The following is a 24,366-nucleotide window of genomic DNA, read 5'->3' on the forward strand; positions in this document are numbered from 1 at the left end:
ATAAGTTATCTCGGCGCAACGGTATGTGAAGAAGAACTTGACAAATTCGCAGATCCAGCTTGGGCCCCGAACAATAATCATTTACACAGATTTGGAAACAGTTTTCATTCGAGTCAGATCCAATCGTCCGACGTCAGATCTCAAGGTAATGACTCGAGTGGTCCTTTAACACTGATTCATCTATGAAAAATATTTACTCACACTTTTCAACTGTCACATGGGCGGTAGCTGTTCGACCCGGTGTATTCACGGGTACTCCGAGCGCTTCGCAGACGTAGTCACCACCGTGGCTGACCTGTATGTTGGGCATCGTCAAACGACCGGACTGAACAGTGCTTCCAGGTGGCAGCGGAGTGCCGTCCTTGCGGACCCAGCGGACCTGGGCTCGACGTGAACTTTCGTCTCGACATCGAATGACGACTTCTTGACCTAGCGTCAGGTTGAAAGAATCAATTAGATTTAATTTGTCATATATTCAGACAGTGATAGTTGCGGTACCCGTAGAAAACAAGCAATCCCAATTAGCTCACATACAAGTAGATGGGTAAAAAAGAGACCATATTTTGAGATTTTCTTTTTCGGAAAATAATTGCTTCATTTGATTTTTTCTTTCTTGGCGCAGAGAGTATGTATCCTTGAATGTGTGTGAATTTTTCATGAAAATTTACCAACAATGAATACCGTCGATTGGCGTCGACGTAAACCCCGTTTTGAAAAATATCCTCAGCGGTGTTCACTATTTTGGGTTAACGATTCAGTTGAAACAAAATAAGGCATTGAACACCTATTTAGTTATATGTAACTCAGTTAGCTGCGAGCCGAAAAAGAAATCGCAAAATGGTGGCTATTCGAAGTCAGCCCCCGAATTTTCCGAGTGCAATTCAAGACATTAGCAAAGATTGGTCGCGTGCCCGTTTCCGTGTATATGTCTGCCTGTATCGTCGAAGGCTCGAACGCGACGTTTCATGGTATTTTGTACACTTTTCATTATAGTAACGGCACATACGTTATTCATCGATACTTATACGCGAGCTGTTTCTCTGTTATTACAATGGGCTGACGCAAAACAAATTCAACAGTTCTCATAATTTTTGACGTCCATCCGACTGTCTAAGGAAAATCTAGACAGTTGATACAGTGAACAGCGGATTTTACGTTAAATGCAGACTACGTGCAAATTAATTAATCAGAATGTCAGAACCATGTTTATAATGTCAAGCTAGTTAACGCGAAAATTATTCCTCAAATCATTCTACGACTCAAGAATAAAAACCGACGTAAATTAGATATTTATCTTTTATGAAGGTACTAGAATCTCATTTAACATCTATCAATATCATGCATTGTGATCACGTGCCCTCATTTAATTTATCTCCATTAAATAAAATCCCACGTGTTAAAGGAATTCTTTTAGTATGATAATTGGATTAATTTTCACTAAATTACCACCCCTTATGGTATATATTACATGAGTTTATGTGTGACTGAATCTTAAGATATGATCAACGAATTGATGTTCATATTCTATGTGCAATTGTACATGAAGCGGCCAGAAAGATATTCTGGTAGCTATAATCATGAGCATTGTGCCGTTTAAAATCAAAATTGTTATACCACGTGCAGCAGTTTCTGTAAATTAGCGGACATACCGACTTTGTACGTGCGTACATGTGCCTGATGCTCATGACAATAGTAATTACTAATTAGAAAATCAAATTCCCGAATTAGTTGTTAAGTAAATTGCAACTGGTCGTTACATCGATGAATTCTAATTCTTCTTACTAATATTATTTATATAATATTCATGGGTGAATTACATGTGTTGAGGTTGCACCAAAATACAAAATATACTCTTATACAATACTCGTGATATTCGTGCATTAATGACTGCAAGGTGTAAACAAGCAGAAACAACTTGCTTCAACCTGTAAACTTTGAATTCTGTTGCAATAAATATTCAATATTATATGGATACAAATGTGAGACAAATCTCTCCATGAGTGTTATCGTGAAACCTAAATGAGCCCATATAGCATGATGTCAGGCTGCTCTTCGATTAAGTCTTACCTTCAGGTGGCGGTTCTGGCCAGAGCAATAAAGAAACAAAGAATAATACATATGCATTAGTATTCTAAAGAATTTTTCAACATTGTTCTAAGAGTATCTCAGTGCTGCACTAGATGTGCGAATTTTCACGAGTGAAATTTCGACAAGTTAAAGTTACATCTGTACTATTCGATCAGTCGATAATAAGATACTAGCGGCATCATAGCGTCTTGAAAATTTTCTCTCACGTCAAACGACACGGAACTAATAATTTTACCCCCAAACAGTCGTTTTTAACTTTCAATTCAAATACAAGTGTATACTCACTTTCTTTGATCACTTGGTCCACCGGGCGTACCACGAGTTTCAGCGACTCTTGCGCTGTAACAGTTTTTTTGTTTTCTTATTAAAGCTTGCAACGAATGCAATGGAAAGTAAATTATAAAAGAGGTACAGGAGAAGAGAGAGAAGCCTTAGCCACCTATATTAATGTTGCAAAAGACACTCTGAAATAAAGAAGTCTTTCATCTCCAGATTCATTGGTAAAGCAGTTTTGCATCTACAGCTTTAGTTTGATTCACCGAGGAGGATTTTTTATTCGATTATATTTCTTCATGCCGATCGTTATCATTATATTATTGTTACTATTAATATCGTCGCTATTACAATCGGTTTAATTGCTCAAGCTATATCAGATGAAGGTAGCGAGTTTAAATAAAACAGAATAAAAGTTGTCTTTAAAAATAATCGTTCCGATGAAAGTGTTACGGTGTATATTCGGATTAGGCGACATCATTCTCAAACGCATTCTATAAGTGAAGAGAAAAAAAAAAAAAAAATCCATCTGTGGCTGCATCAGTTAAAAAGTCTCATTCATATAATTCAGCTAGTAAATAATCACAAGTTATTAGGTGTCGATTGCGTAGATTAGGTAATGTGTGATTATATGCGGTAAAAGTTCGATTAACGCTCGCAGTTGAAGGATGAATAATTAGTCTGTTCGTTCGTTCAAAAATTTAGTACGCCAGGGAAAAAAAAAAAAATGATGAGTGCAGCAGGCGTGGTTCGCTGCAGCAGTCGGAAACCTCGTAGCGATTATTCGCGTTGCGCCCTCGCCGTTTGGCAAGCGTGCAAGAATAACTCAAGCAAACTGAAACGGGCCCGTTTTTTCATCTCGACTCACGGAAGGGAGGGTAAGTGGGTCGGGGGCAGTCTAACTCGTCCGAGTTGTCCAGCGGACAGTCGCGTCGTCCGTTGCACCGTTGACTCAGGGCGATGCAGGGCCCGTTTTCGCACCGCCACTGCCAAGGCTGACAGGCCGTCTGGTTGCAATCAAGCTCGTCCGAGTTGTCCAGCGGACAGTCGGGCCATCCGTCGCACCGCTGGTTGATCGAGATGCAGGGACCATTTTCGCACCGCCATTCGCTTTCCGAGCAACTCTTCTCGAAAGGAGCTTCGAAGGGCGTTTCATTTACAAGGGGAAATTTTCAAGGATCTTGTCGTCTCGTCTCGTCATTTTTCGAGACCGTCCAATAGTCAAATTGACCATCCGAGGCCTAGCATCCATTCACCCGTTTCATTCACCGGTCCAATCATCAACCAATCATCTACTTTCTGCCAATTGCCTGCTGTAATAACGCTTGTATAATTTTAAGCTTACCGCAGTTTTCCTCGTCGGAATTGTCGCCACAGTCGTCGTATCCGTTACATCTCGATCCTTCGCTCACGCAGGCGCGATTTCTGCACTGGAATTCGCCCCGGCTGCAACCTGGGAATATTAAAAACCGGGGGTTTAGCGGTGGCTGAAACGATCGCGGCTGCTACGTGACGAATCAATCGTCACGACGGTAATGTTGACAGAACACAGAGATCCAAAATCTAATTACGATCCATGTATAAATATTCTTTATGCGATATACATACATGTACTAGTTATAAAATATGTAACGATCTAACATTTACGATAAGTGGATAATGTAGGGATGATAATAAACATGTCGTTACGTCATCGCCCGCGACCTTTTTCTTTGGACGCACGCCAGTCTCTGACAAAGAAGTGAAAATTTTATAGCTGTTGTATTTTTACAAATTGTGAGAAAATTTATATTATTTAACAATAGCTACGTTCGCAAAGATTAACGTAGTGTAAGGTGTAGGCGGTGCGTATGAGGGCGGGTAAATTTGCCGATAACGGGGAAAAAACTGCAATTTTGCGAAAAAGAGAAATGGTTCGATTTCAATTTTCTTCTTTCTTTTTTCTGTGGCATCATTTATGAAATATGAAATTAAGGTAAGAACTTCCAACAAATGATATTTATACATTACTCTACAAACATCTAGTTAATTCTCGTTCACGTTAACTGGATCCAATCACGATATCGTCAATTAATTTTACTGCGACAAAGATCGTCACTCAAATAAAATCGGATGATGTTTTGGCCAACGGCGGAAACGAATGTTCAGGGATCAATTTATCGTGAACGATCGGAGGAATTTGTGAAAGGTACGTTCCAAAAAATCATTGGGGAGAAAACTAGCTCGAGAGTGAGATGCAAAGTTTGACAAAGACTCAAGGTGTTGGTTGAATTTTTTCGTACCGCAGCGAGGTTCGCTCGTTCGCCATGAAATACCGATGTGTCATAAAATTGTAGTTCCGCGTTTTTAACTTTGGCAGTGACGAGCGGATCTCGCTATTCTTTCATCAAATGATTTAGGGGAAAATAGTCTAGCTACGATGTATAGAACAGTGTATTAACGCATTTTACATATTGACTACGAATGTAACGGCGATACTGCAGGCAGAGATGCACTATCGATCAAACCGTCGAATGACCAGCCAATTAACCGACCAATTAATTAACGTTAATCGATCAATCAGTGATAAATTGGTACGTCGCATTGGTTTAGTTACCCTGAAATACAATGTATACGAGGTACACGGTTTATCGTTGGTTCGTTGGCTGAAGTTTTTAATCGTCTAATCATGTAAAATTGCATTGCATATTAAAGTCGATCAACTGGCTACTGAAAGTCAAGCGTATAATACCTTACAAACCTAAACATAAAATTTGTATCTATATACAATATATTCGACAGCTAACACCGACTGATATTGTGACAGGTAACGAGCTCTGTTCGTAAATTTGGCACTCTAGCTCGGCTCAAAACTCACCCATCTCGAATTAATTTTTTTTTCCTTGGGTGAACTTCTCGGCACGTAAATTTGCGTCTAATACGTGAATTTTTCAATGTCTGATCTTTGTCGGTTAATTTGTTACTTCGGAAGTTGAGGTCCAAGCAGAAGGTATTTTATTTCCGCTTGATAAAATTCAGTCATTATATATGCAAGTGTAAAATTTTTAACCTCAAATTCAAGCCAAATATAAATGGAACTTGTGTAATTCACGGATTGAAAATAACGTCCACTCCTGTAAAATGCTAGGATTGGTTTTCATTTGAATAAAATCTTGATTCAGAAATGCGCTTGGGTGAGGTTGAGTTGAACCGGAATGCCGCGTTTTAATTGTATGTGTAGGTGTAAGTGCCTTGGGCCTTATTCGAAAATTTTATTACTTGCGTTACAGGGAAACGGCATCATCGACAGAGCTCAATGTTTTTGGGTTGGGTAATACACTTGTGTCCATTTTCGCGTCACGTAATCTCGCTGATCGAAAAGCGAAACGAGTGTATACATAATAGAAATTTCAATGGATTTATTTATCAGTCTATTCTGTGGACTGGTGAAAAATCCCCCAAATAAGATGAAAATAATTGCTGCTAAAATCTGACGTAGGTTTCAGACGGAAGCTGGAATATTTGCGTTCTCAGGGATCACTTACGATGAAGCGATTTCGCAATTATGTTTGAAAAACAATATCGAAAGTTTAAAAGTAATGATAATCAAGTTCACGAGTTTGGAACAGCCGAAAATCAATTTCGAGGTTAGGTTACCTCGGCTGAAATGGTGGCGTAGATTGCGAAGATACTGCCTAACCTAAAAACGTATCACTCGTGTCGAAGTTCCAGTGCAACGCGAGTTATGAAATCTTCGAATCAAGCCCCTTGGCGGTGATGGGTAATTGAAAGAATGAATAAATGATCGGAGTCTGACTATGGAACGAGCCTGCCTGACCGAAGCAGTATTGTTCGTCGGTAAAATCACGACAGTCGTAGAAATGGTCGCAGTGGTGAGCCGCGGGGATGCAAGCACCGTCATCGCAAACAAAGTCACCCGCGGCACAACTCCTCGAAGATACGGGAACGGTCGCTAATGTCGTTCTCTCTGGCGGCCTCTCAGCAGAAGAGGTCTTATCCAAAGCTTCTACACCTAGAAGTAACCCAATCTGAACCATAGTGTTATCCGTTCCTCGTTCTCGTTTCCGATCGTTCCCCCACATTCCCGTTTCAACGACAATTTGTCTTATAATCCGTCGCGATCTTTTATGGAAAAACTGATCGAGACTATTTTACGTTCTTACCGAATTACGATGTATTTCACGAAAGACTCTGATTACTTCTTATTGTGTTCTGATTACCTCCACGTAATACTAACGCTATTTCACAAGTTGTTCAGAAAATTTTGAAGCCGAAAAATAGTAATTTTTTTGGAATTTCTCTGACAAATTTTACAATGATGTTTTTTTTTCTAATTGGAACTCTGAAAAAATTTGGTAAAAATCTGGTAAAAATCTGTTGTGAAATCTCTTGGAAAACCGTGAAAGGGTTCGGAACCACATGAAATTTGGGGATATAAATTGGAATAAAATCAGAGATGATCACAGTAGAGATGGAAGTTTTGTAAGAATTCTCAGACACGAGATGAAACGAGAAAGAAAAGCGTCGTTCAAATACATACGACAACAATTTGCGACATTTCCAACACCGTGGTTATCTCCGGCTGGTTGTTGACAGTGTTCGGGATACTTTCAAGATTCTATAGGTAATCAAATGTAACGCTTCTATAAGGTGTTAGTCTGTTTTATATTGATCTCTTGCTCTTGCCCATCTATGAATACTTCAACGCAGACGTGCGGTGCTGACTAACAGGGAACTGTTTCGTATGCCCTTAGAATGAGGATTTGAACATTAATGTCTGTACGCTGTTTGAACTGCGAATAAAAATCGCTCGTGTCCGGATTCGAAAGTAGCCTGCAGACATGGTAAGTAAGGAAATTGGACAAATTGATGGCGAGTTACAACTTTAAAGCACAGCGTCTGTTCCAGCTTAAGTAACACGTTAAATCCACGTTTCCAAGGCATTGTTCGACAACATCCCTTGTACAAATCTATGGGACAAGTGTTTCGTGAACGCGACAGATTAGGAGGTGAACTTACATGATCGAATGTGTAAAAAATTCCGAAAACGGCCTGCCAAAATTGTCAAACTCACCCTGTGTCGGACAGTTCAGTTCGTCGCTGGCGTCCCTGCAGTCGGTAACGCTGTCACAGAAGGCGGTTCTCGGAACGCACTCTCCACTGCCGCACTGGAATTCATCTTGCGTACAAGAAGGTGGACTCGGTGGTCGAGTCGGTCTCAAAGTGTCCTCTGCGCAAAGTCGAAAAAACCGATTAGATTTTCAATTGCGGTAGCGTCGATCTGCTGTTTCGCTACGTAGCTGTACATATATACATCGGACCCAGGGTGGCTGATAACCAACTTACATTGAGCTGAACTGATTGTAAAGCAGTTATCGCAAATCATATTGAGATATATAACGGCTTGCTTGGGAGTAGTTAATAAAGCCACCCTGAGGTGATTTCACCGGGAAATCGCTTGTCTACGTGAGCTTATCGAGTCTCTACGAGTGATGTGAAAAACGGTTTGGGAAATCTTACGGCAGTTAATCTCGTCACTTCCATCGTGACAGTCCGTGTGCCCGTCGCATCGGAATTTCTGATAAATGCAGTTTCCGTTTGCACACGGCCACTTGCCGGCAGGGCAGGCTAGAATTCAGAGAATCTGATGAGGTCTCCAAATCATACCGTAACCCTATTTAGCATGAGGTTTGTCAAGAAAGATCAGCGAGGAAATAAACTCAGGCGACACGTACGAGTAAAGGCGTCGCGTCAAAACGTGCACGGCTAATCTGTCTCTGCATGAATTTGGACCAGAAATCGTTACTTGTTCTTTTACATTTGGACAAACGTGCGTCATGCGATGCGGGATTTTACGCGTACGTGTCGTTAATTATCTCATGCAATTCCATTTGCGGTAATGGACGTAGATATTCACACGATATAAACAGACGTTTTTATGAGAAAAGGGGTATATGTACAGAAATTTATATAATAACAATAATATTATGCAACGTCACATCAAACGATTGATGTACAGGTGCATAGGTACGTATATACCTACAATTATATATACACACTCAGCTGTAAGTAAAAATGAGTAAATACCAAGATATAATATTTATATATACATATATATACCTATACGTATAAAAGACGTAGAAAAAACGGTCAAAAAATATGTTAGTAATAAACAGGCAACCTGTGCTGAAAGAGTAAAATAGACGAAAACGATTAAGGCCAAAGTTTTGAGTGCAATTTTGCCGAATGAAGATGATTTCGAACGCTAATATTTCCACCTCAGCAACGATAGAAAAAAGCGCTCTGTTATTCATCTTTATTCAGTTTTCAGTTTAATGTTATCAATCATCTTCAAACTCATTCGTTTTGCAGGTTATATAATTAATAAGAACTCGCTTCAGTCAAGTTAATGATCGTGAAAACTTTAAAGTTCACGTTACACTAGAAGCATTCCTCAACAGTAAGTACATAATCTATGATACGCCTCTGGAGTATCGACGCAGATACGGAACTGGGGTTAGACGATATCGATACACGCGGTTTAGTAAACGATGCAAAAGTTCGGCCGAACAATACGGACGAGAAAACGTTAGAGCATCAGCTAAGAGAGCGATAGGTGTAATTGTGTAGTGAAACACAAAACATACTGGCGGCAGACTAAATTACAGCAAGTAAAGGGAGGCGACTCTTAAGGTTTGTATGTACATTGCAAGAGCCAGAAGACACTGATTGCGAGGTAAAAATGCGAGCCAAAGAACTGCAGGCAAAAGAAGCTAGATTTTCAATTTCAACAATTATCATACGGCAGTTCCTCTCGTCGGATCCGTCGGGACAATCCGGTTCGCCGTCGCAAAACTTAGTCCCATCCAGACATACGCCGTTGTTGCATTTGAACGTTCCCGCCGGACAGTCGATTACTACAATTGACAACCAATTTAGTTTGAGCCGCCTAATCGTCGACCGACAAATATTGCTCCGTTATTCCTATCCCTGCCCTTCCATCTCGGATTACGACTAGGACCACAGACATGCTATGTTACACAGAATTACGCGAGTATCTTTAAGAATATTTGCTGAATACCAACGGTGTTGAAACATTCAAGATCGGTCATCGTTAGTTGTTGGCAAATCTGTTTGAGGATCGAATGTTGAGAGGATTTTGGAGTAAGCTAGTCGTATTTCACAATATCTTTGCCTCTCGTTCGTGAACAATGAAATCGTTCGTAAGTTTTCGGACATCGTATGAGGTTGCAATTTTGCTTGAGCGGTTTTTTAGAGAAGTTCGAAATATCAATGGAAGCGTTGTCGGTACATGCTAGTGGTTGACTGTCAGGTTACCATGTTACTGCGCAGCTGAAATACATATTTTTTGCGTTTTCCATCAATTTTTCGAGCTTTAACCGAAGACCAATAATTTCCAAAATTGCTTTAAGCGATTCTACCCCTCAGGAGAACAAAAAAGTGTGAAGAACTGAGCTACCTCTGATATCCGAGACATGTTTATCAGTAAAAATATTTTGTTATATTTTCTCTAAAAGAGAAAATCCTCGAGAGATGAAGGAGTTTGATTTCCAAACTCTGAAATATCGCTCAGGGATAAGTAGGTGTAACCGAAACCGTGTTGTTCCGAGAGTCACCGTAGACCATTCTGAACGGTAAACAGCGAGTGAAGCAAAACTGTAGTCTACAAGATTATTGGGTAATTGGATCACCGGATCGTTAACATGTGTAACTGGATTACACGCGATTGAAAGAAGTTAGCGAAGAAAGTATAGGTAATTAAGTACAAAGTGGAATTCAGAAATCTATACCGGTACATACATGTTTAACACAAGGGACAAAACTATCGGAAAATCCTGTATTTTGTGCAAAAGACTCTTACAACGACCGCGTCAAAAGGGACATAAACATCCGGCACAGCTCCAATCCATTGTAAAAGAAAAGGGTACTTGGTGTGGATATAGAGGTACGTAACATCAATCATTAGCAGAGTTTGAAAAATAGACGAATGCAAGAAAATACAGACTGATCGTAACAGGGTATAGAATGGGTGTAATGAACGTGCGTGTATAGTGGTAAGAGGGTTCGTGTTTAAAAAAGAGGGCAGACACTGTTGGACTCTGATTCGCACTTGGAACACTCATGGGCTCATAGTAAAGGAGCTGCGGAAATCAAGACAGTCACATGGCGGCACGAACACGGCAGGGCAGGGAAAGACGAAGCAAGCACGTTTAGCACTAGTTACCGCAGCCCAGCTCATCGGAGCCATCGACGCACTGGGTAACACCGTCGCACCTTCCGTTCTCCGGTATGCATTCCGAGCTTCCACACTTCCATTGGTCCAGTGAGCAGATCCCTTTGCGCACTAACACAGACAAAGCTCACACAAAGCTCGGTTTTACTAGGCGCCCCTGGCACCGGGGAAAATCACGGGAGTGATGGGAGAGTGGGAGCAACAGGTGGAAGTCTGGCATACGTAAAAGGAACACGCGACTCCATTACGGTGGAAAAAACTTTTTTGCTACTTTTGAACAAATGTTTAGAGAACTTGGACGTTTTATTCGTAGACTAAATGATTATATCTGAGTTTATCTTGATTCCTAGAAACCGGAGAATTCGAACGGTTTTGGAAATTTGATAAAAAGCTCTACAGAAATTTTTCGTTCGATATTTGTTGAAGTACCAAAATTAAAACGTTTCTGGAAACTAAGAATGAATATTCATTTAGGTAACATGGAAAAGAAAAAAAAAACGAAAAATAAATCGAACAACGACGTTCGATTGGTAACATTTTTTTTTCCAAGCTCTTCACGACAGTTCAATCAAGAATTTTCACATCAGATTTGTTACCGATATATTTCGTGGGTTGGGAACGAAGAACGAAAGCTCAGGGATGGGAGATGGGAGCTTGAAGCTCTTACCACAGTTATATTCATCTGAGCCATCGTAGCAGTCAGGAAGATTATCGCACTCCCTACGAGCTAAGATGCACTGGCCATTCCTGCAGCGAAATTCGGTCTTCGGGTCGCATTCTCGTACTCCGATATCTGAGAATTCGAACCAGAAAATACTGACAAATACTCCCCGTTTTCGATGTTAATTAGGCGTTTAATCCTACCGGCCGTTATTGCATTATCCCGAGGGCTATATGCATTCTGAAATTTCTCCTTTACGTATTTGTGAAACTAGAGTCAATAGGGTAGATAGACGGTCTGTTTTTGGACTAGGTAGTATTTTCATGTACTAAGGACATCTCTTCGGAGAAAGTTACATAACCTCGAAATTTTTTCAGATACTTTAAAGACTATAATCGATATACGATCATTATTTTTTCACCATCGCAATAGGTTTTCAAATATGGACCAGCTTTTCTAATCGATCCATAACAAAATCTTCCAAGGTTGTCACTTGCAATTTTTCATCCTGAGGAAGTTTCATCACGTTGTATTTCAGTCAACACTTTATTTCGTGGACGTTTTTCCATCGTGATGAGTTTGTAACATGTTTCATTGTCAGTTAGCTTCGCTTTGAAAAAAACCAAGAATACATTTTGAGGTTGTGTTAAATCTACCGAAAAGGATGACGTAAGCGTACAAGATACTAACTTATCCAAAAACATTGATCTTTATCTGTTTTATCGCCGTTTTATTGTGACGTTTCGGACAAAAGTCCGGAATAAGACTTCTGGGACCCGAGAGCTCGAATACCAAGGACGAACGGACGAGCTGAGAAGGCGAGTCGCTGTCTGGGCTTTCGAGTCCATTTTCTGATACAACAGTAATATATTCAGCACTGATGAATTCTAAAGTGATAGACAACGACGCACCATCACCGCAGTTCGGTATATTTGATCATGGGGGAAACAGGAATATTCAGATTTTGACATCGAATACGTTGGGACTTGTTCAAGCGCTTTAGACACATAAAGCACAATTAGGCTGACGACAGTCATCGTAAAGGTAATTGGAGGTAAAACAAACCTTGGGAGAGGGGGGAAGGATAATTTCAGCTTATACGAATACCGCACGAGTTAGCGTGACACAATGAACTATCTTCACAAACTGAAAACTTGTGTTAACGATTTACATACTTGAGTAATAAATTCTGATCGGAAATTAGCGAAATTACTTATATCATTGCTGTCGACGATAAACGAGAACACCCATCTTTAGCCGACATTTTTCGTCGTGCAACGAATTATCATAACAAAATTTCAATGTGAAAATATTTCGGTTCTAAGTCACCACGTGTAAGCAATCGCACGGAAAGAAAATGTTGTAGATCTTACATGTCATGTGGTGAATGTACGAACAGCACTTTTTTGGAGTTAAATCTACAGCAACTGTGGAAAGATTTACAAATCCGATGATAAGAGTTAGAAAACCAATGGTAAGGGTTAGTGATTTAACTCCAAAGAAATGCTATTCGTGTATTCACCACAAAAGATGAAAAATCTACATTACAGTTCTTTCCGTGCGTGTTTCACGAGTGCGAAAATCTGAATATGGGTATTCTTCTTGTTTGATAATCGTCGCTGATGCACATAATTTGGAAGTCTGTAAAATTTCCCCTCTAGAAATTCTGCATCGAAGAATCCATGAATGTGCGTTGTAAAAATGATTTCATGGGCGAGTGTTCGAAATGCTGTTAGGCGGTAACTGGGAACTCGTCAAGTTAGCACAATGACACAATTAGTATATGTAAAGCAACGAGACACAAAAAGCATACTAGTCGTTTCGGTTTCGCCCTCAGGGACGAAGTTCCTCTCTGTAGTTCGGTCCAACCCTCCACTTCCGGGACGATTTCCGGTCCCGATTCCAGTCCCGTTTTCGCTCTTCAGGGGGCAGCCCTCCTCGTCGCTGCGGTCTGAGCAGTCGTTAGTCGAATCGCACCTGTACGCAGCGCTGATGCATTTACCATCCTTGACGCATCTGAACTCCGAATCGGTGCATGGTCTCACTGCGTTGACGGATTTTGCGGAAATACGAATAAAGCGAAAGCACGTACAAACATTTATAATGTTACATGGTCATATGGTTGTATGGTTGTATAGTCATTAGTTACGTGTACTGGACAGGTTGTTAAATCTCGTTTGAGAAACAAATATATAGCGAGTGCAAATTTCCGTGAGGAATGAAGCCAAGCCGAACACGAAAAGAAGAGGGAAGAGGAGAAGGACGAGGAGGAAGACGATTTGGAGTAGAGGAAAAGTCAGAGTAAAATTGACCGAATGCTCGAAGTGGCCGTGACGTTGAGGAAATCTTTTCACTTCCATCCAGCTTCGAGCTTTCGTTTGAATCACAGACAGAATGTAGATAGTAACTAAAATGACGGTTACTGACTGAAAAATATCAGGCACATATGTGTGGAGGACGTAGGCAGATAGGCCTACATGCCTAGGCGGAAAATGCGGGGGCAGAGAAACGTTCCCAGCTTGAACGTGCGAAATCAAACTACAAGAGGCAGGCTATCGATTGCTTGGAATCTGATTTAATTGCGTGCACATTACCTCGTCATCTAATCGAATCAGGGAAGAAGAGGTATAAATTTTTGCAGGACAAGTGACTTGAGTGATGTAAAAGTGTGGCTTGCACAAAGAAAGGAGGAGACAAGTATCCGTATACTTGCCATAGCTAAAGTAGAATAAATTATTTAAAATGGCACATACATCCGTACACCTAATACACATTATGAATACACAAGTTTTTTAAATTAGTATAATAGGTATGATATATGCGTCGACAGGGTGTCGAGAAAAATGTGTACCTAAATAGTTACTGCAAGGCGTGTGAGAAAACGTGTTGTGAGTTTATTCGAGGACTCAGAAATCAAGATCCTTAAGCATGATTTCATAAAGTATGTGCATTATATATAAACGGATACGTAAACTTCAGTTGAGTAGATGCAAATTGAAGGTTTACGGGCATATTTACATATCATATTTAGATGAACAATTTATTTACGCTGTATATTAATCGAATTATTTATAACACTTATCGCTGGCAAGTTACATTACATCAACACAGCACAAGGTGGTCAATTTCAAACTGACTCGAGAATTCATGCCAATATGGTATCGTATGAACGAAATAAGGGGGGAAAAACTGGTGTACCGTCAATTTTTGTTCTTTTGCAGAACAATTGTATTTTGTTTGATGCCCTTATGCTGCGTAGATTTTTTTTTACGGCTCTTTCAATTTTTTAAGATCTCGATTGATGGTTTTATGTTTAAATTTTATTTCTTAACGAACATTATTCGTCACGCAGTATTTGTCGAGTAATCAAATAGCCTTAAGCTTTTTCCAAGATCAAACGTGGGCGTGACCGACCTCGAGGCGATGAACTCATTCATGATGCATGCGTTTCAATTTGCACACACCACAATTACATCAGGTTTTATTTATGGCTTTACCGGAGTATGATGCGTAGGTGTAAACATATTTATATGTAATAAGTGGTTTACAATCAGATTTATAATAAACGAGTGCCAATCGGGATCGTATCGCATATAAAAGAACGAGTAAATGGTTAAGTGGGTGAATATATACACAGATGCGGGATAATAAGTGTTTTAGAATTGTAAAAGATGAGGGCGTCGTTTTGTATTACAAAGAATCCAGCTTCGCAATTATTGTTCGTCCTTCGACTTGAATCACAACATGCTCAATCACAGGATCTGCAATTTCAGTTTATTCTTATTTGGTTTTCCTTGATGCTGGATTCTTTTCGGCAAGCATCTACTGCGAGGTAACGCATTTATGTACACAAACATAATAATACAAAATTCACAAGACGTGCGTAACTGACTCGGTGAATACTTGATAGAACGATGCAGATAAACATTCAAGAAATTGCTCAAAGGTAAAAGGCTGAGAAAATCAGGTGCGATACTTTGGGACACGAAACGTTGTCTGTACCTGAAACGATTTTATTTCAGCTAATACGGGAACGTTGCAGCAAGTAGCAATTTCTTCTCACCATTTATTCGGATTTGTGTTAATGGTGTACAAAAAGCTCCGTGTTATTTTTCACCGTGTGTAAACAAGTAGATGCGTAAAGCGGTGCGACAGAAAGAGAATGGTGAACAGATTAGTGTAACGGAGAAACACGCCAAGGAAGGCTATCTATCCGGTCGTCTTACTTCCGTTTTGTTAGAAAAAATGAAACAAGTTCATCCACAGTCCAATCGTCAGTTGAGAACCTTGCGATCCTGCGTGAGGTAGAAAATCGTGGCGCAGACATCGCTGGCGAGCAGGAGTTGGTTGAAAGTAGCATGTAGCAATTGGCGGTATGCAGGCAGTGAGGTTAATTATGCGTGAAAAGGATTCATAGCATAGCTGAAAAATTTTAAGGACGTATGTATACCGCAGTGAAGCTCGTCTTCGGCCCGCGGGCAGTCGTCGATGCCGTTGCAAACCGAGCTTTTCGGGACACAAGAGCCATCTCCGCAGGTGAAATCCATCGAGGGACAGTCAGCCCAACCTACAGGTTCGTCGGTAAGCCGGGACAACCAGGAAAACCAAAAACCAGATGGGAAAATAATGAAAAACAAAAGAGCCAGCATAATTTTCCCGCTTCTAATTGTACAAGCGCTCGAACAAACATATTTTCATTGTTTCTTGCTCATTGTCAGTGAGAAATGATTGTTCGAGTCACACAGACAGGGCACAGTGAAAGAGACGACGACGACGGCGTTCGTTCAGCTGCACACCAAGCGAGGCTTTCTATTATAAATGCGTGTTCGGTATGTGGATCAGACATACACAGAATGTCGCTAGTTTTGTCTGCCGGTATACACAAGGAGATCACACAGAAAGCAGCTTGGGTTATCGACAGGCGCACAAAAACCGTTCGAATTTCATTCAAATGATTTTTACTACCCGCTCAGAGATCAACAGCGCGATTTTAGCTACCTCTAGTACTTGAAGCGCTAGTCGTTACGCTGATATCTGATAATCGTACTAAAGAGAACTGCACAATCATATCCCAAGAGATGCTGATCCACCTCAGATACAATTGTCCGCTCACTTTACTGGTACAGCTTACGTGCAAGTACAGCTATGTACAATGAACGACGCATGTTTACATGTTTTATTACTTGGTGAAATGTTTGATGGAGAAAAAGGAATGTGTCAGGCGTGGTGAAATAAGAAGAGATTCCAATTCCGATGGATCTGCGAAGTGAAGCTATCGTCATATGGCGCAAAAATTCAGTGCTCTTTTCTACTAACTCATGGACAAAACTGGTCGTGATATCTTGTAATTAATGGACTAAAACTGATTTGCCACAACGACTTGTCAGAAATGACACAATGTTGGATGAGAATTGAATATCGTAGTCCAATCGAATTGGGAAACTCTTCAGATGCATATGTACAGCGTAATGAGGTGATGCTTACGATATGATGCGTGAGATGGATGATTACGTACATACATGGAAATGTCACACGATAATGAGATGTAAAGATAACCCATTGGCGGGACGTCACAAACACGTTTTCAAGGATCTATGAGAAAACCATAAAAAGTATGGGACGTCACATTTTCCCGAAAAATGTCCAATAGATATGATCCATAAACTTCCTTCGAACGACGACATTGACCAACTACGATTGAAAATATCGGCGTTTTGCCAGAATAACTAAATACACAGATCTTGTTCGCGAATTTCCCACAAGCTTTTCAACTGTACAGCAAGCCTGGACATTTGCACCTCCTTATACAATTCGCAAGGTCTACCTTGAGTCAATTTTTCTGCGCTCTTGCACCGATAGCTGTTCCTGGCGCAGTCATTTCGGTCCGGCCAGCCTCCTCGAAAATTTACTGTCTCATTTTTGTTGTTCCGGCTTGACTCGTCTAACCCTCTTAATTTGTCCTCCAAGTCCACATTCTGTTTTATCAATATCTGTGACCACCGGTTCGCAGTTTGACTATGGTGCAAGTTCAGTTCTCTCTGTTGCTCCAAGAGTATTTGTTCCTTCTCCTCTTCAAGCCTTCTTATCTGCTGCTGACGACGCATCCACCGTTGACACAACTTGAAGTCCCTTGGATAATTATGACAGTTTACATTTCTCGAGAAATATGGTCTTCGTCGGAATATTTTGGTATTCGGCCTTGAGAACGATATGTTGTAGGCAAAGTAATTTTCTTTTGGACGTTTCGTCGTTGTGGTTCTTTGGTCAAGTGTCGCGACATGTTTATCAGAGGTACTTATCGGACGATTTTCATGTCCCGTAAGAATTTTTTGTGAGCTATAGTGCATGGTCGACATGGTCACTTGTTCAGCGGAGCTTCCTTCAGTTTTGTGAGTGGTTATTGCCTTCTCGGTTGAATTATCAGAGGGGAATTCTGTCGTGCTTAAGATCTCTGTTGAAGCATTATTAACGAGTTCAAGTTGTCGGTTCTCGTCCTTGACCTCGGGTTTCGCGGTACCCGTTGTACTCCATAGTTCTTGAGAAATTTCACCTGCCTTTTCAGCATTTGGATCCTCAACGACTCTGTTATTCGGTTTCTCAAACGATGAATTGTCCTCCGAATCACCATAATCCGTTGTGGTTTTCTGTTCAGCAGTTAAAACACTGGAGGAATCGTCTTCTGTTGTTTTCGACTCGTCGCCATTTCCAAAAAGAAGAAAGCTGTTCCAAATCGATCTTTCCGTTGTGGTTTTGACCGATTTTCCTTCCTTCGATGTCGAGCGCAGTTCGGTAATAGTTTGACGTTTACTCACTTCTGTGGTAGACTGAAAGTTCCCACTTTTACTCGTTGTCACCTCATCGTAGCCACTATTCGCGCCACTCCCATCGTAGTTTTCCTTATAATCAGTGTTCTTCATCTCCTTGTTGAAGTATTCGCAGTCAGCTTCGTCTGATTTGTCCATACAGTCGAATACCCCGTTGCAAACTAACGTGTCGTTGATACACATACCTTCAGCACAGTGGTGATAATTGTCCGAACACTTTTTCCCGTTGAGCCTATTCGTCATTGAAGTCTGGGTAGCAGCTTCAACCTGATCTTTCTTCAAACTAAACTCACCGTTGTTGACAAGGTTTTCGTGAGAGTCTTCACCGCTCGACAATTCGTTCTCTGATGTATCGGACTTTATGAACTCATGGTCAAAGTTGATAATTGAAGTTACAGCAGTTACACTGGTCGAAGGTAAGTCACTTCTCAAATCTGTGACATGGCCTTCATCTGGACTGGTCCAACCACTTCCGTAGTCACCTAAATCGTAATCACGATTCTTCATCACATTCAAGTAGTATTCACAAGACTCTTCATCTGTACCGTCCTCGCAGTCACGTTTTCCGTTACAAACGCGAGAGTATTTCACACATTTTCCTCCGTCGCAGTAATGCTGACCATGGGGGCATGGTTCTTCTTCGGATGTTACGGCGGTAGAAGTCAAGGACGTTGTTTTGGTTGCGGTTGTTTCCGTTTTCGTTCGACAAATTTTTGGAACATTCTTTCCTGGTCTACGATTACATTTTCCGTTGCCTCTGATGCCTTTTCCTTTTATTGAAGCCCTTTTTTTATCATCCTCCGATACAATCAGCTCTCCGGATTCCGCACTTACTTTTTTCCTGCCACTTTTGTGAAATCCACGTGGGGCTTTTTTGGATCGATTATCAGAAATTTCTCTTTCGCTAGATGAAACTAGCCAACGCTCCGAGCTGTTGTTTTCTGAAGAATCAACGAGCCCAGAATCAATCCCCGTTAAATTCTCTTCAGTAATTTCATCCGAGATGGACGGTAGTGGATCCTGTGTCGTCGGCTTAATCGTAGTGCTGGTCAGCCCTTCTTCAGAAGTTTGCTCACTGCTACTTTCACCGGATTTTCCGTCGTACAGTTTCATCCAATACTTCTCACACTTGAACCTGCAAGTCCTGCGGTACATTTCCTCCAATGCCCCACGTTCGCGGATCGACTCGTGGCTCCGAAGATCTGCTTTACGGTCTTCACTCTTTTCCGTGGTGAAAGTAACGCTTGAAGCAGCACTGGTAGCAGTGGTACCTTTAACAATACCGGCGGGGAATTCCTCCAATATTTTGTATTTCTTCAGGTAAAAATTTGCCTTCGCACCGCGAGATACTCGTTTCTTATGCTTAGATTTCTTGCCACTTCTGATACCAGAATTAATTAGTTTCCGGCCGCTGTATTGTGGCAGATAGGAGAGACGTTGTGACCTGAGTATCCCATCGACCCAGAAGCAGCTCTGTTCGCTGGTTCGATTTCTTGCATTTTCCAAACAATCTATCACCTTTCGATTCCTGTTCATTTGAAGCCGCATTTCAAGGCTATCTTCATAATCTGTTCTGTCTTTTTTGCCAACCCAATTTCTCAGGCATTTTATCCGGCACTGCTTGACCCGTTCGTTGAACAATTTACGCTCCGCTGGGCGTAGCTTCGGTTTCTTCCTGAGCCTTCCCTTGGAAACAAATTGCACATATTCCCAATCATTGTCCAAGGAGGCTTGATTATCTGGCTTCGTTGTACTAGCCTTTCCATGGACGAAAATTTCATTCGAGTTAATGAATTCAACTTCTGAAGAACGATTATTGCTGCTAGATTGAGTTGGTAATGTTACTGTTGGTTCGGAACTGGTAAACACTTCATCGTCCACTTCAGTCTTATCAGTTTCATTTTCATCGCTTCCGGTGTAACCTCCATCAGTCCACCAGGTTGAGTAAATCGGGGTAGTAATAATTGTAGTAGCAGTAGTTATTGTTGTTGTAGCAGGAGTTGTCGTTGTGGGAAAGCTGTCTATACTACTTTCAGTTGTGGTTTGATTTTGAAGGATATCTTTATGGATGACTTTATGACGAAAAGACTTTGTACCGTTCATTCTGGACAGTATTATTGGAAAGATCGCGGTCAATTCTTCACGAATCGAGGAGTTGTGCAGCCGAGCTAAAGACTGCAACTGTTCAATCAATTTCGGCGAAGCGTACTTGTACGGATCTTTCGCGTTATAAAAGTTGACCCAAGAAGCATTGCCTGTGACGTGATGATCGATGAATGGCCGTGAATGCAGAAAATAATAAATGAAATTAAATGAAACGATGATCAACAATTGTTATCCTTTCCACTATATGTATAGTCATGAATGGCTTTTTTGTTCAGTATGGTAATATGAAAGGGGATCTTTTTGACAGTCAAGCAGAAACCACCAACCCTCGGTAAAGATCTTACACCTCACACCTATATAGAGAATATAGATATAGAGAAAAGGATGAATTTGCGATAATATGTTGTGCAGGAAGTGTAATATTGATTTCCTTGAAGAGTAGCGAACGCGGATTGTCCCGAGGGGTGGTGGTGGCACTACCTGCCCGTCGCGTGTGGGTCGCGGGGTGCGTGTTACGGGGTTTGGGGAAGTGTGGGTATGACGGATGAGTAATAGTTACCGCAGTCTTCGTCGGAGTTATCCGGGCAGTCCTTGTATCCGTTGCAGTGCAAGTCGTAAGCGATGCAAGTACCGTCCGAACAGCGAAACTCCGTGGCGGCACAACCTGCTCCACACACCATACTCGCACTCTTTATACGTCGGCCGAGTTGAGGGATGGTTTTATGGGTTTTGGTTAGACATACGGGTGTGATTTTGACTTTTGTTAATTATCATTATATTTCAGCTATGTGGGACGTTGGGAGGACTTGGGGTCCGTTACTCTTCTTTTTACTACAAACAGGTGTACAAGCCGTTATGTTAATCACAAACAGACGCTTGGCGTCCTCGAATTTCTATGATGGTTTGCGTTGATGTATGTACAGAAGCAGAAGCGGTATACATAATATGATATGGGGTTTTTGAGACGACAAAGCGCTTTTACTATAGCGAAGCTCATTCGTTTCACGAGATAGTTTGACACTTTGGTGGGTTTGCGTAATGAAAGTGTGAATGATTGCGCGTGTCGGGGGAAGTTGATTAGTATTGTTGTAAAGTTTTTCTAACGCACGTTAAATACTTATTTAACATGTGACATGTTCGTTACCCCGCGTCCTGCAAACATCTCGTCACGAATTTGAAACATCGTTACGAGAATTCGATATTTACCCGATGGATATTCAGGTTCCGGTCATCGCGAGGAAATGGAAAATTTAAACTCCGTTGAGCGAACCTGATGAAAGTTTTCAACGTGGTTATAGGGGGGGAGGGGGGGGGGAATTCGCTAGCTCTGCGAAATGTTGTACTCAAAGTTTTCCTTCGGCATACGCTCCTGCAGGAAATCGATCAATGTCGATGGAAAGTTTTTCCCATCCGCTTCGATCGGGTTTAGGTGCATGCTTATCAATACGACGACCGTACGCAACTGAGTATAAATCAATTATTCCGTTGCTACATCTTCTGGTCGATTTACTTCGTTGAAGAAGTCAGTTGGAACGGTTGCATTGAGGGTGAATGTGAAAAGAGACTTCATGATGGTGATAAGAGAAATTATTTTTCTTCATTTTACGCTAGGTATTTTCAGTCTTTTCTTTATCATGCTTTTGCACTTACCGCATTGTTCCTCATCTTCGCCAGTAGAACATTCTATGATAGAATTACAACGCGCATTTAAACTCAAGCAGGTTCCATCGTTGCATCGGAACTCTTCTGAACTGCACACTTGACCTGCAAATACAAAGAGGAAATGTTGTTACCTTCGTCGAATATAACATTTAAAGTTTCGTTGTCTTTGGTACTTGATTTGCTTTGTGTTCCGACAAGTTTTTTTTACCAGATGCTGTATATTGTAAGTCGATATTTGACGGACAAATGGCTTCCGATTTCAGAAAAATGCCTCAATCGGTTACACCCGCGAGAAATTCAGAACAATGTATGGTGACCATGAGAAATAAAATTGATCCAGTAATCTGTGGTATAATCAAGAAATTATAATCACAACTTGGAAATTATAAAATAATAAAATACCCTCGGATCCACAGTTGGCTTCGTCAGAACCATCGGCACAATCGAGGACAAGGTCACAGACCTGAGTATCAATGATACATTCTCCACTGAGACACTCAAATTCGTCAGGCCTGCATCGTTCTAGAATCGCGAAAACGAAAAACAAGATAAATGAACAGAGTAAACGAAACAGGTGAAAATAAATGAGGAAATTCATAATTCAAATCATTGCACGGAATCTAATTCACCTTATAACAGTCAATATATGTATCTTAATCCACTACCAAAAACAATTCATTGAACTTAGTTCTTCGCAAAAGAATCTACCGCAAAACTTTGTTTGCATCAGCTTTCATTCATATTATTATCTTGAAAGACTGTATAATGAACACATACATCTCGTTCCTCACGACACTTAATACAGTTGGAATAGTCGCGGTACCTGGTTGGCAAAATTTAAAGTCAATCACATCACGTATAAGGAGTTGAACAAATTTTGAAAACGAGTCAAGGTTTCGGGAACGTTAAGGGTTATTCGACATGCTTGTTGCCAGGCGAATCAGTTCATCTCGATGGCTTTAGTACCAATAGAGTAGACCACTAATCTCACCAGAGAACTGAGGAATTATATTAGTTGAATATTTGTTCTTAATGCTATCGTGCTTTTAGTCAACCGTACGTGCAGGTGGTGTACAGTTCATCTCGTCGGATCTGTCTTGGCAATCGTTGAAGCCGTCGCATCGTCGTATTTTCGGTACACAGTATCCATTATTGCACCTAAACTGGGCCTCGCTGCATGCTGCAATAGACGTGACAATATTTTCTGTATACGCAAAACTTCGATATTGACACAAATGTCTGAGGGAGAAAGAGAGCGAGAGAGAGAGAAAGTGAGAGTGAGAAAGGTAGAGAGAACCCATAAAAAACGGCACGAGACGTGGACGAAACGCGTATAACGACAAAGAGGAAAGTAGGCCAAATCAATTTAAACCAGAAGATCATTGCCGAGACTACAATAGACGTACGTTCTTATAGAAGAAACAGACAATCAGGTTACAGAAAAATAAACTTTTAAGAAGTACGAAGAATCGAGGAAAGTCTGTCACGACAGAGATCCAGTGATCGACTTTGAAGGGAATCAACATTATGAGCTGATCAAAGAGAGTTAACAAAGAAAGTTTGTATCCGAAGAAGAAAGACGAAGACACATTTAAGACACAGTCCAGACTCGAGGTGATGGAAGAGAGAAGATAACGAATCGACGAACGTAGCGTGACTTCAGCTTCAGAGGAAGCTGCTGAGCACGAGTGAAAGTCGTAGAGCACACGAAAAGCCGAAGCCCGATTGCGGAAGTGCAGGGCAAGGGTCTTCGTTCGAGGAGAGTGACTTACGACAGATTTGCTCATCGGACCGATCTTGACAGTCGGCGACTCCGTCGCACTTCTGGCTTATCAAAATACACTGGTTGTTATTACAAGTCCATTCCGACTGAGGATCGCAGGCCGTTCCTGGCGGTCGTTGAGTGAATCGTTGGTTCGAAATGGTCATTGAAGGAGATGCGGTCGTTGTGGAGGTTGGGCATGCGTGAGGAAAATCAAAACGTTAGCACTGCGTTACGTTGACTGTTTGCTCTCGTCTTTAGGACGAGGGCGGTGCAGAGTGGTTAAAGCTTATTAGTTGGTTGTTAGTAGCGATCGTGCATCGTGAGCTGTTATTCATCGTTCCAGCGGTGCAGCGTGCTGCTTGATTAGAAGCAATCCAAGTCCCAGCTATAACGACGATAAGATCTCCGGGAGGAATTTGACACGCATTTCAGAGGAGACAACGACACTTCTCCTCCCAACGGGAACATCTTTACTGCAGCATCCACGGTCAATTCTACGAATGTCACACCGTCTGCTGTTCTCCAGATCAGGCGACGCTGACGTCACGCGGTCCTTGGCTATCGGAAATGGATCGGTGTTGAGTCTACACGTGTTTCTGGCGCGTCACTTTCGGGACGAAAGCCGTCACAGATACGAAAGAATTAACGAACACCCCGGGAATACATCATTGGCTGTTTCGCTTCTCACTACACCCGTGGCAGTGTTTTTTGTTCTGGATTTTTTCTCTTTTGC

At 41.3% G+C, this 24,366-nt stretch overlaps 1 protein-coding gene across 29 annotated transcripts in view; it reads right to left on the reverse strand.

Annotated features, from left to right (window-relative positions):
- LOC124301822 (basement membrane-specific heparan sulfate proteoglycan core protein) overlaps positions 1-24,366 on the reverse strand; it is a 125,245-nt gene that overhangs the window by 21,033 nt on the left and 79,846 nt on the right. For 10 of the 29 annotated variants that reach the window (XM_046757276.1, XM_046757272.1, XM_046757294.1 and 7 more), the window contains 17 exons: positions 23,641-23,757; positions 22,929-23,048; positions 22,271-22,390; positions 21,857-21,970; positions 20,766-20,870; positions 15,727-15,843; positions 13,090-13,320; positions 11,283-11,408; positions 10,607-10,726; positions 9,165-9,278; positions 7,882-7,989; positions 7,436-7,591; positions 3,707-3,814; positions 3,230-3,499; positions 2,374-2,427; positions 2,068-2,082; positions 202-429 (listed from right to left, as the gene is read on the reverse strand). In XM_046757276.1, coding sequence (XP_046613232.1) covers positions 202-429; positions 2,068-2,082; positions 2,374-2,427; positions 3,230-3,499; positions 3,707-3,814; positions 7,436-7,591; positions 7,882-7,989; positions 9,165-9,278; positions 10,607-10,726; positions 11,283-11,408; positions 13,090-13,320; positions 15,727-15,843; positions 20,766-20,870; positions 21,857-21,970; positions 22,271-22,390; positions 22,929-23,048; positions 23,641-23,757 — 2,223 coding nt within the window. The remainder of the gene's footprint in view (positions 1-201; positions 430-2,067; positions 2,083-2,373; positions 2,428-3,229; positions 3,500-3,706; positions 3,815-7,435; positions 7,592-7,881; positions 7,990-9,164; positions 9,279-10,606; positions 10,727-11,282; positions 11,409-13,089; positions 13,321-15,726; positions 15,844-20,765; positions 20,871-21,856; positions 21,971-22,270; positions 22,391-22,928; positions 23,049-23,640; positions 23,758-24,366) is intronic. The other 19 variants (XM_046757286.1, XM_046757301.1, XM_046757289.1 and 16 more) reach the window with 17 other exon arrangements.

The sequence above is a fragment of the Neodiprion virginianus genome, chromosome 4 (assembly GCF_021901495.1).
Source record: "Neodiprion virginianus isolate iyNeoVirg1 chromosome 4, iyNeoVirg1.1, whole genome shotgun sequence".
Lineage (NCBI taxonomy): Eukaryota > Metazoa > Arthropoda > Insecta > Hymenoptera > Diprionidae > Neodiprion > Neodiprion virginianus.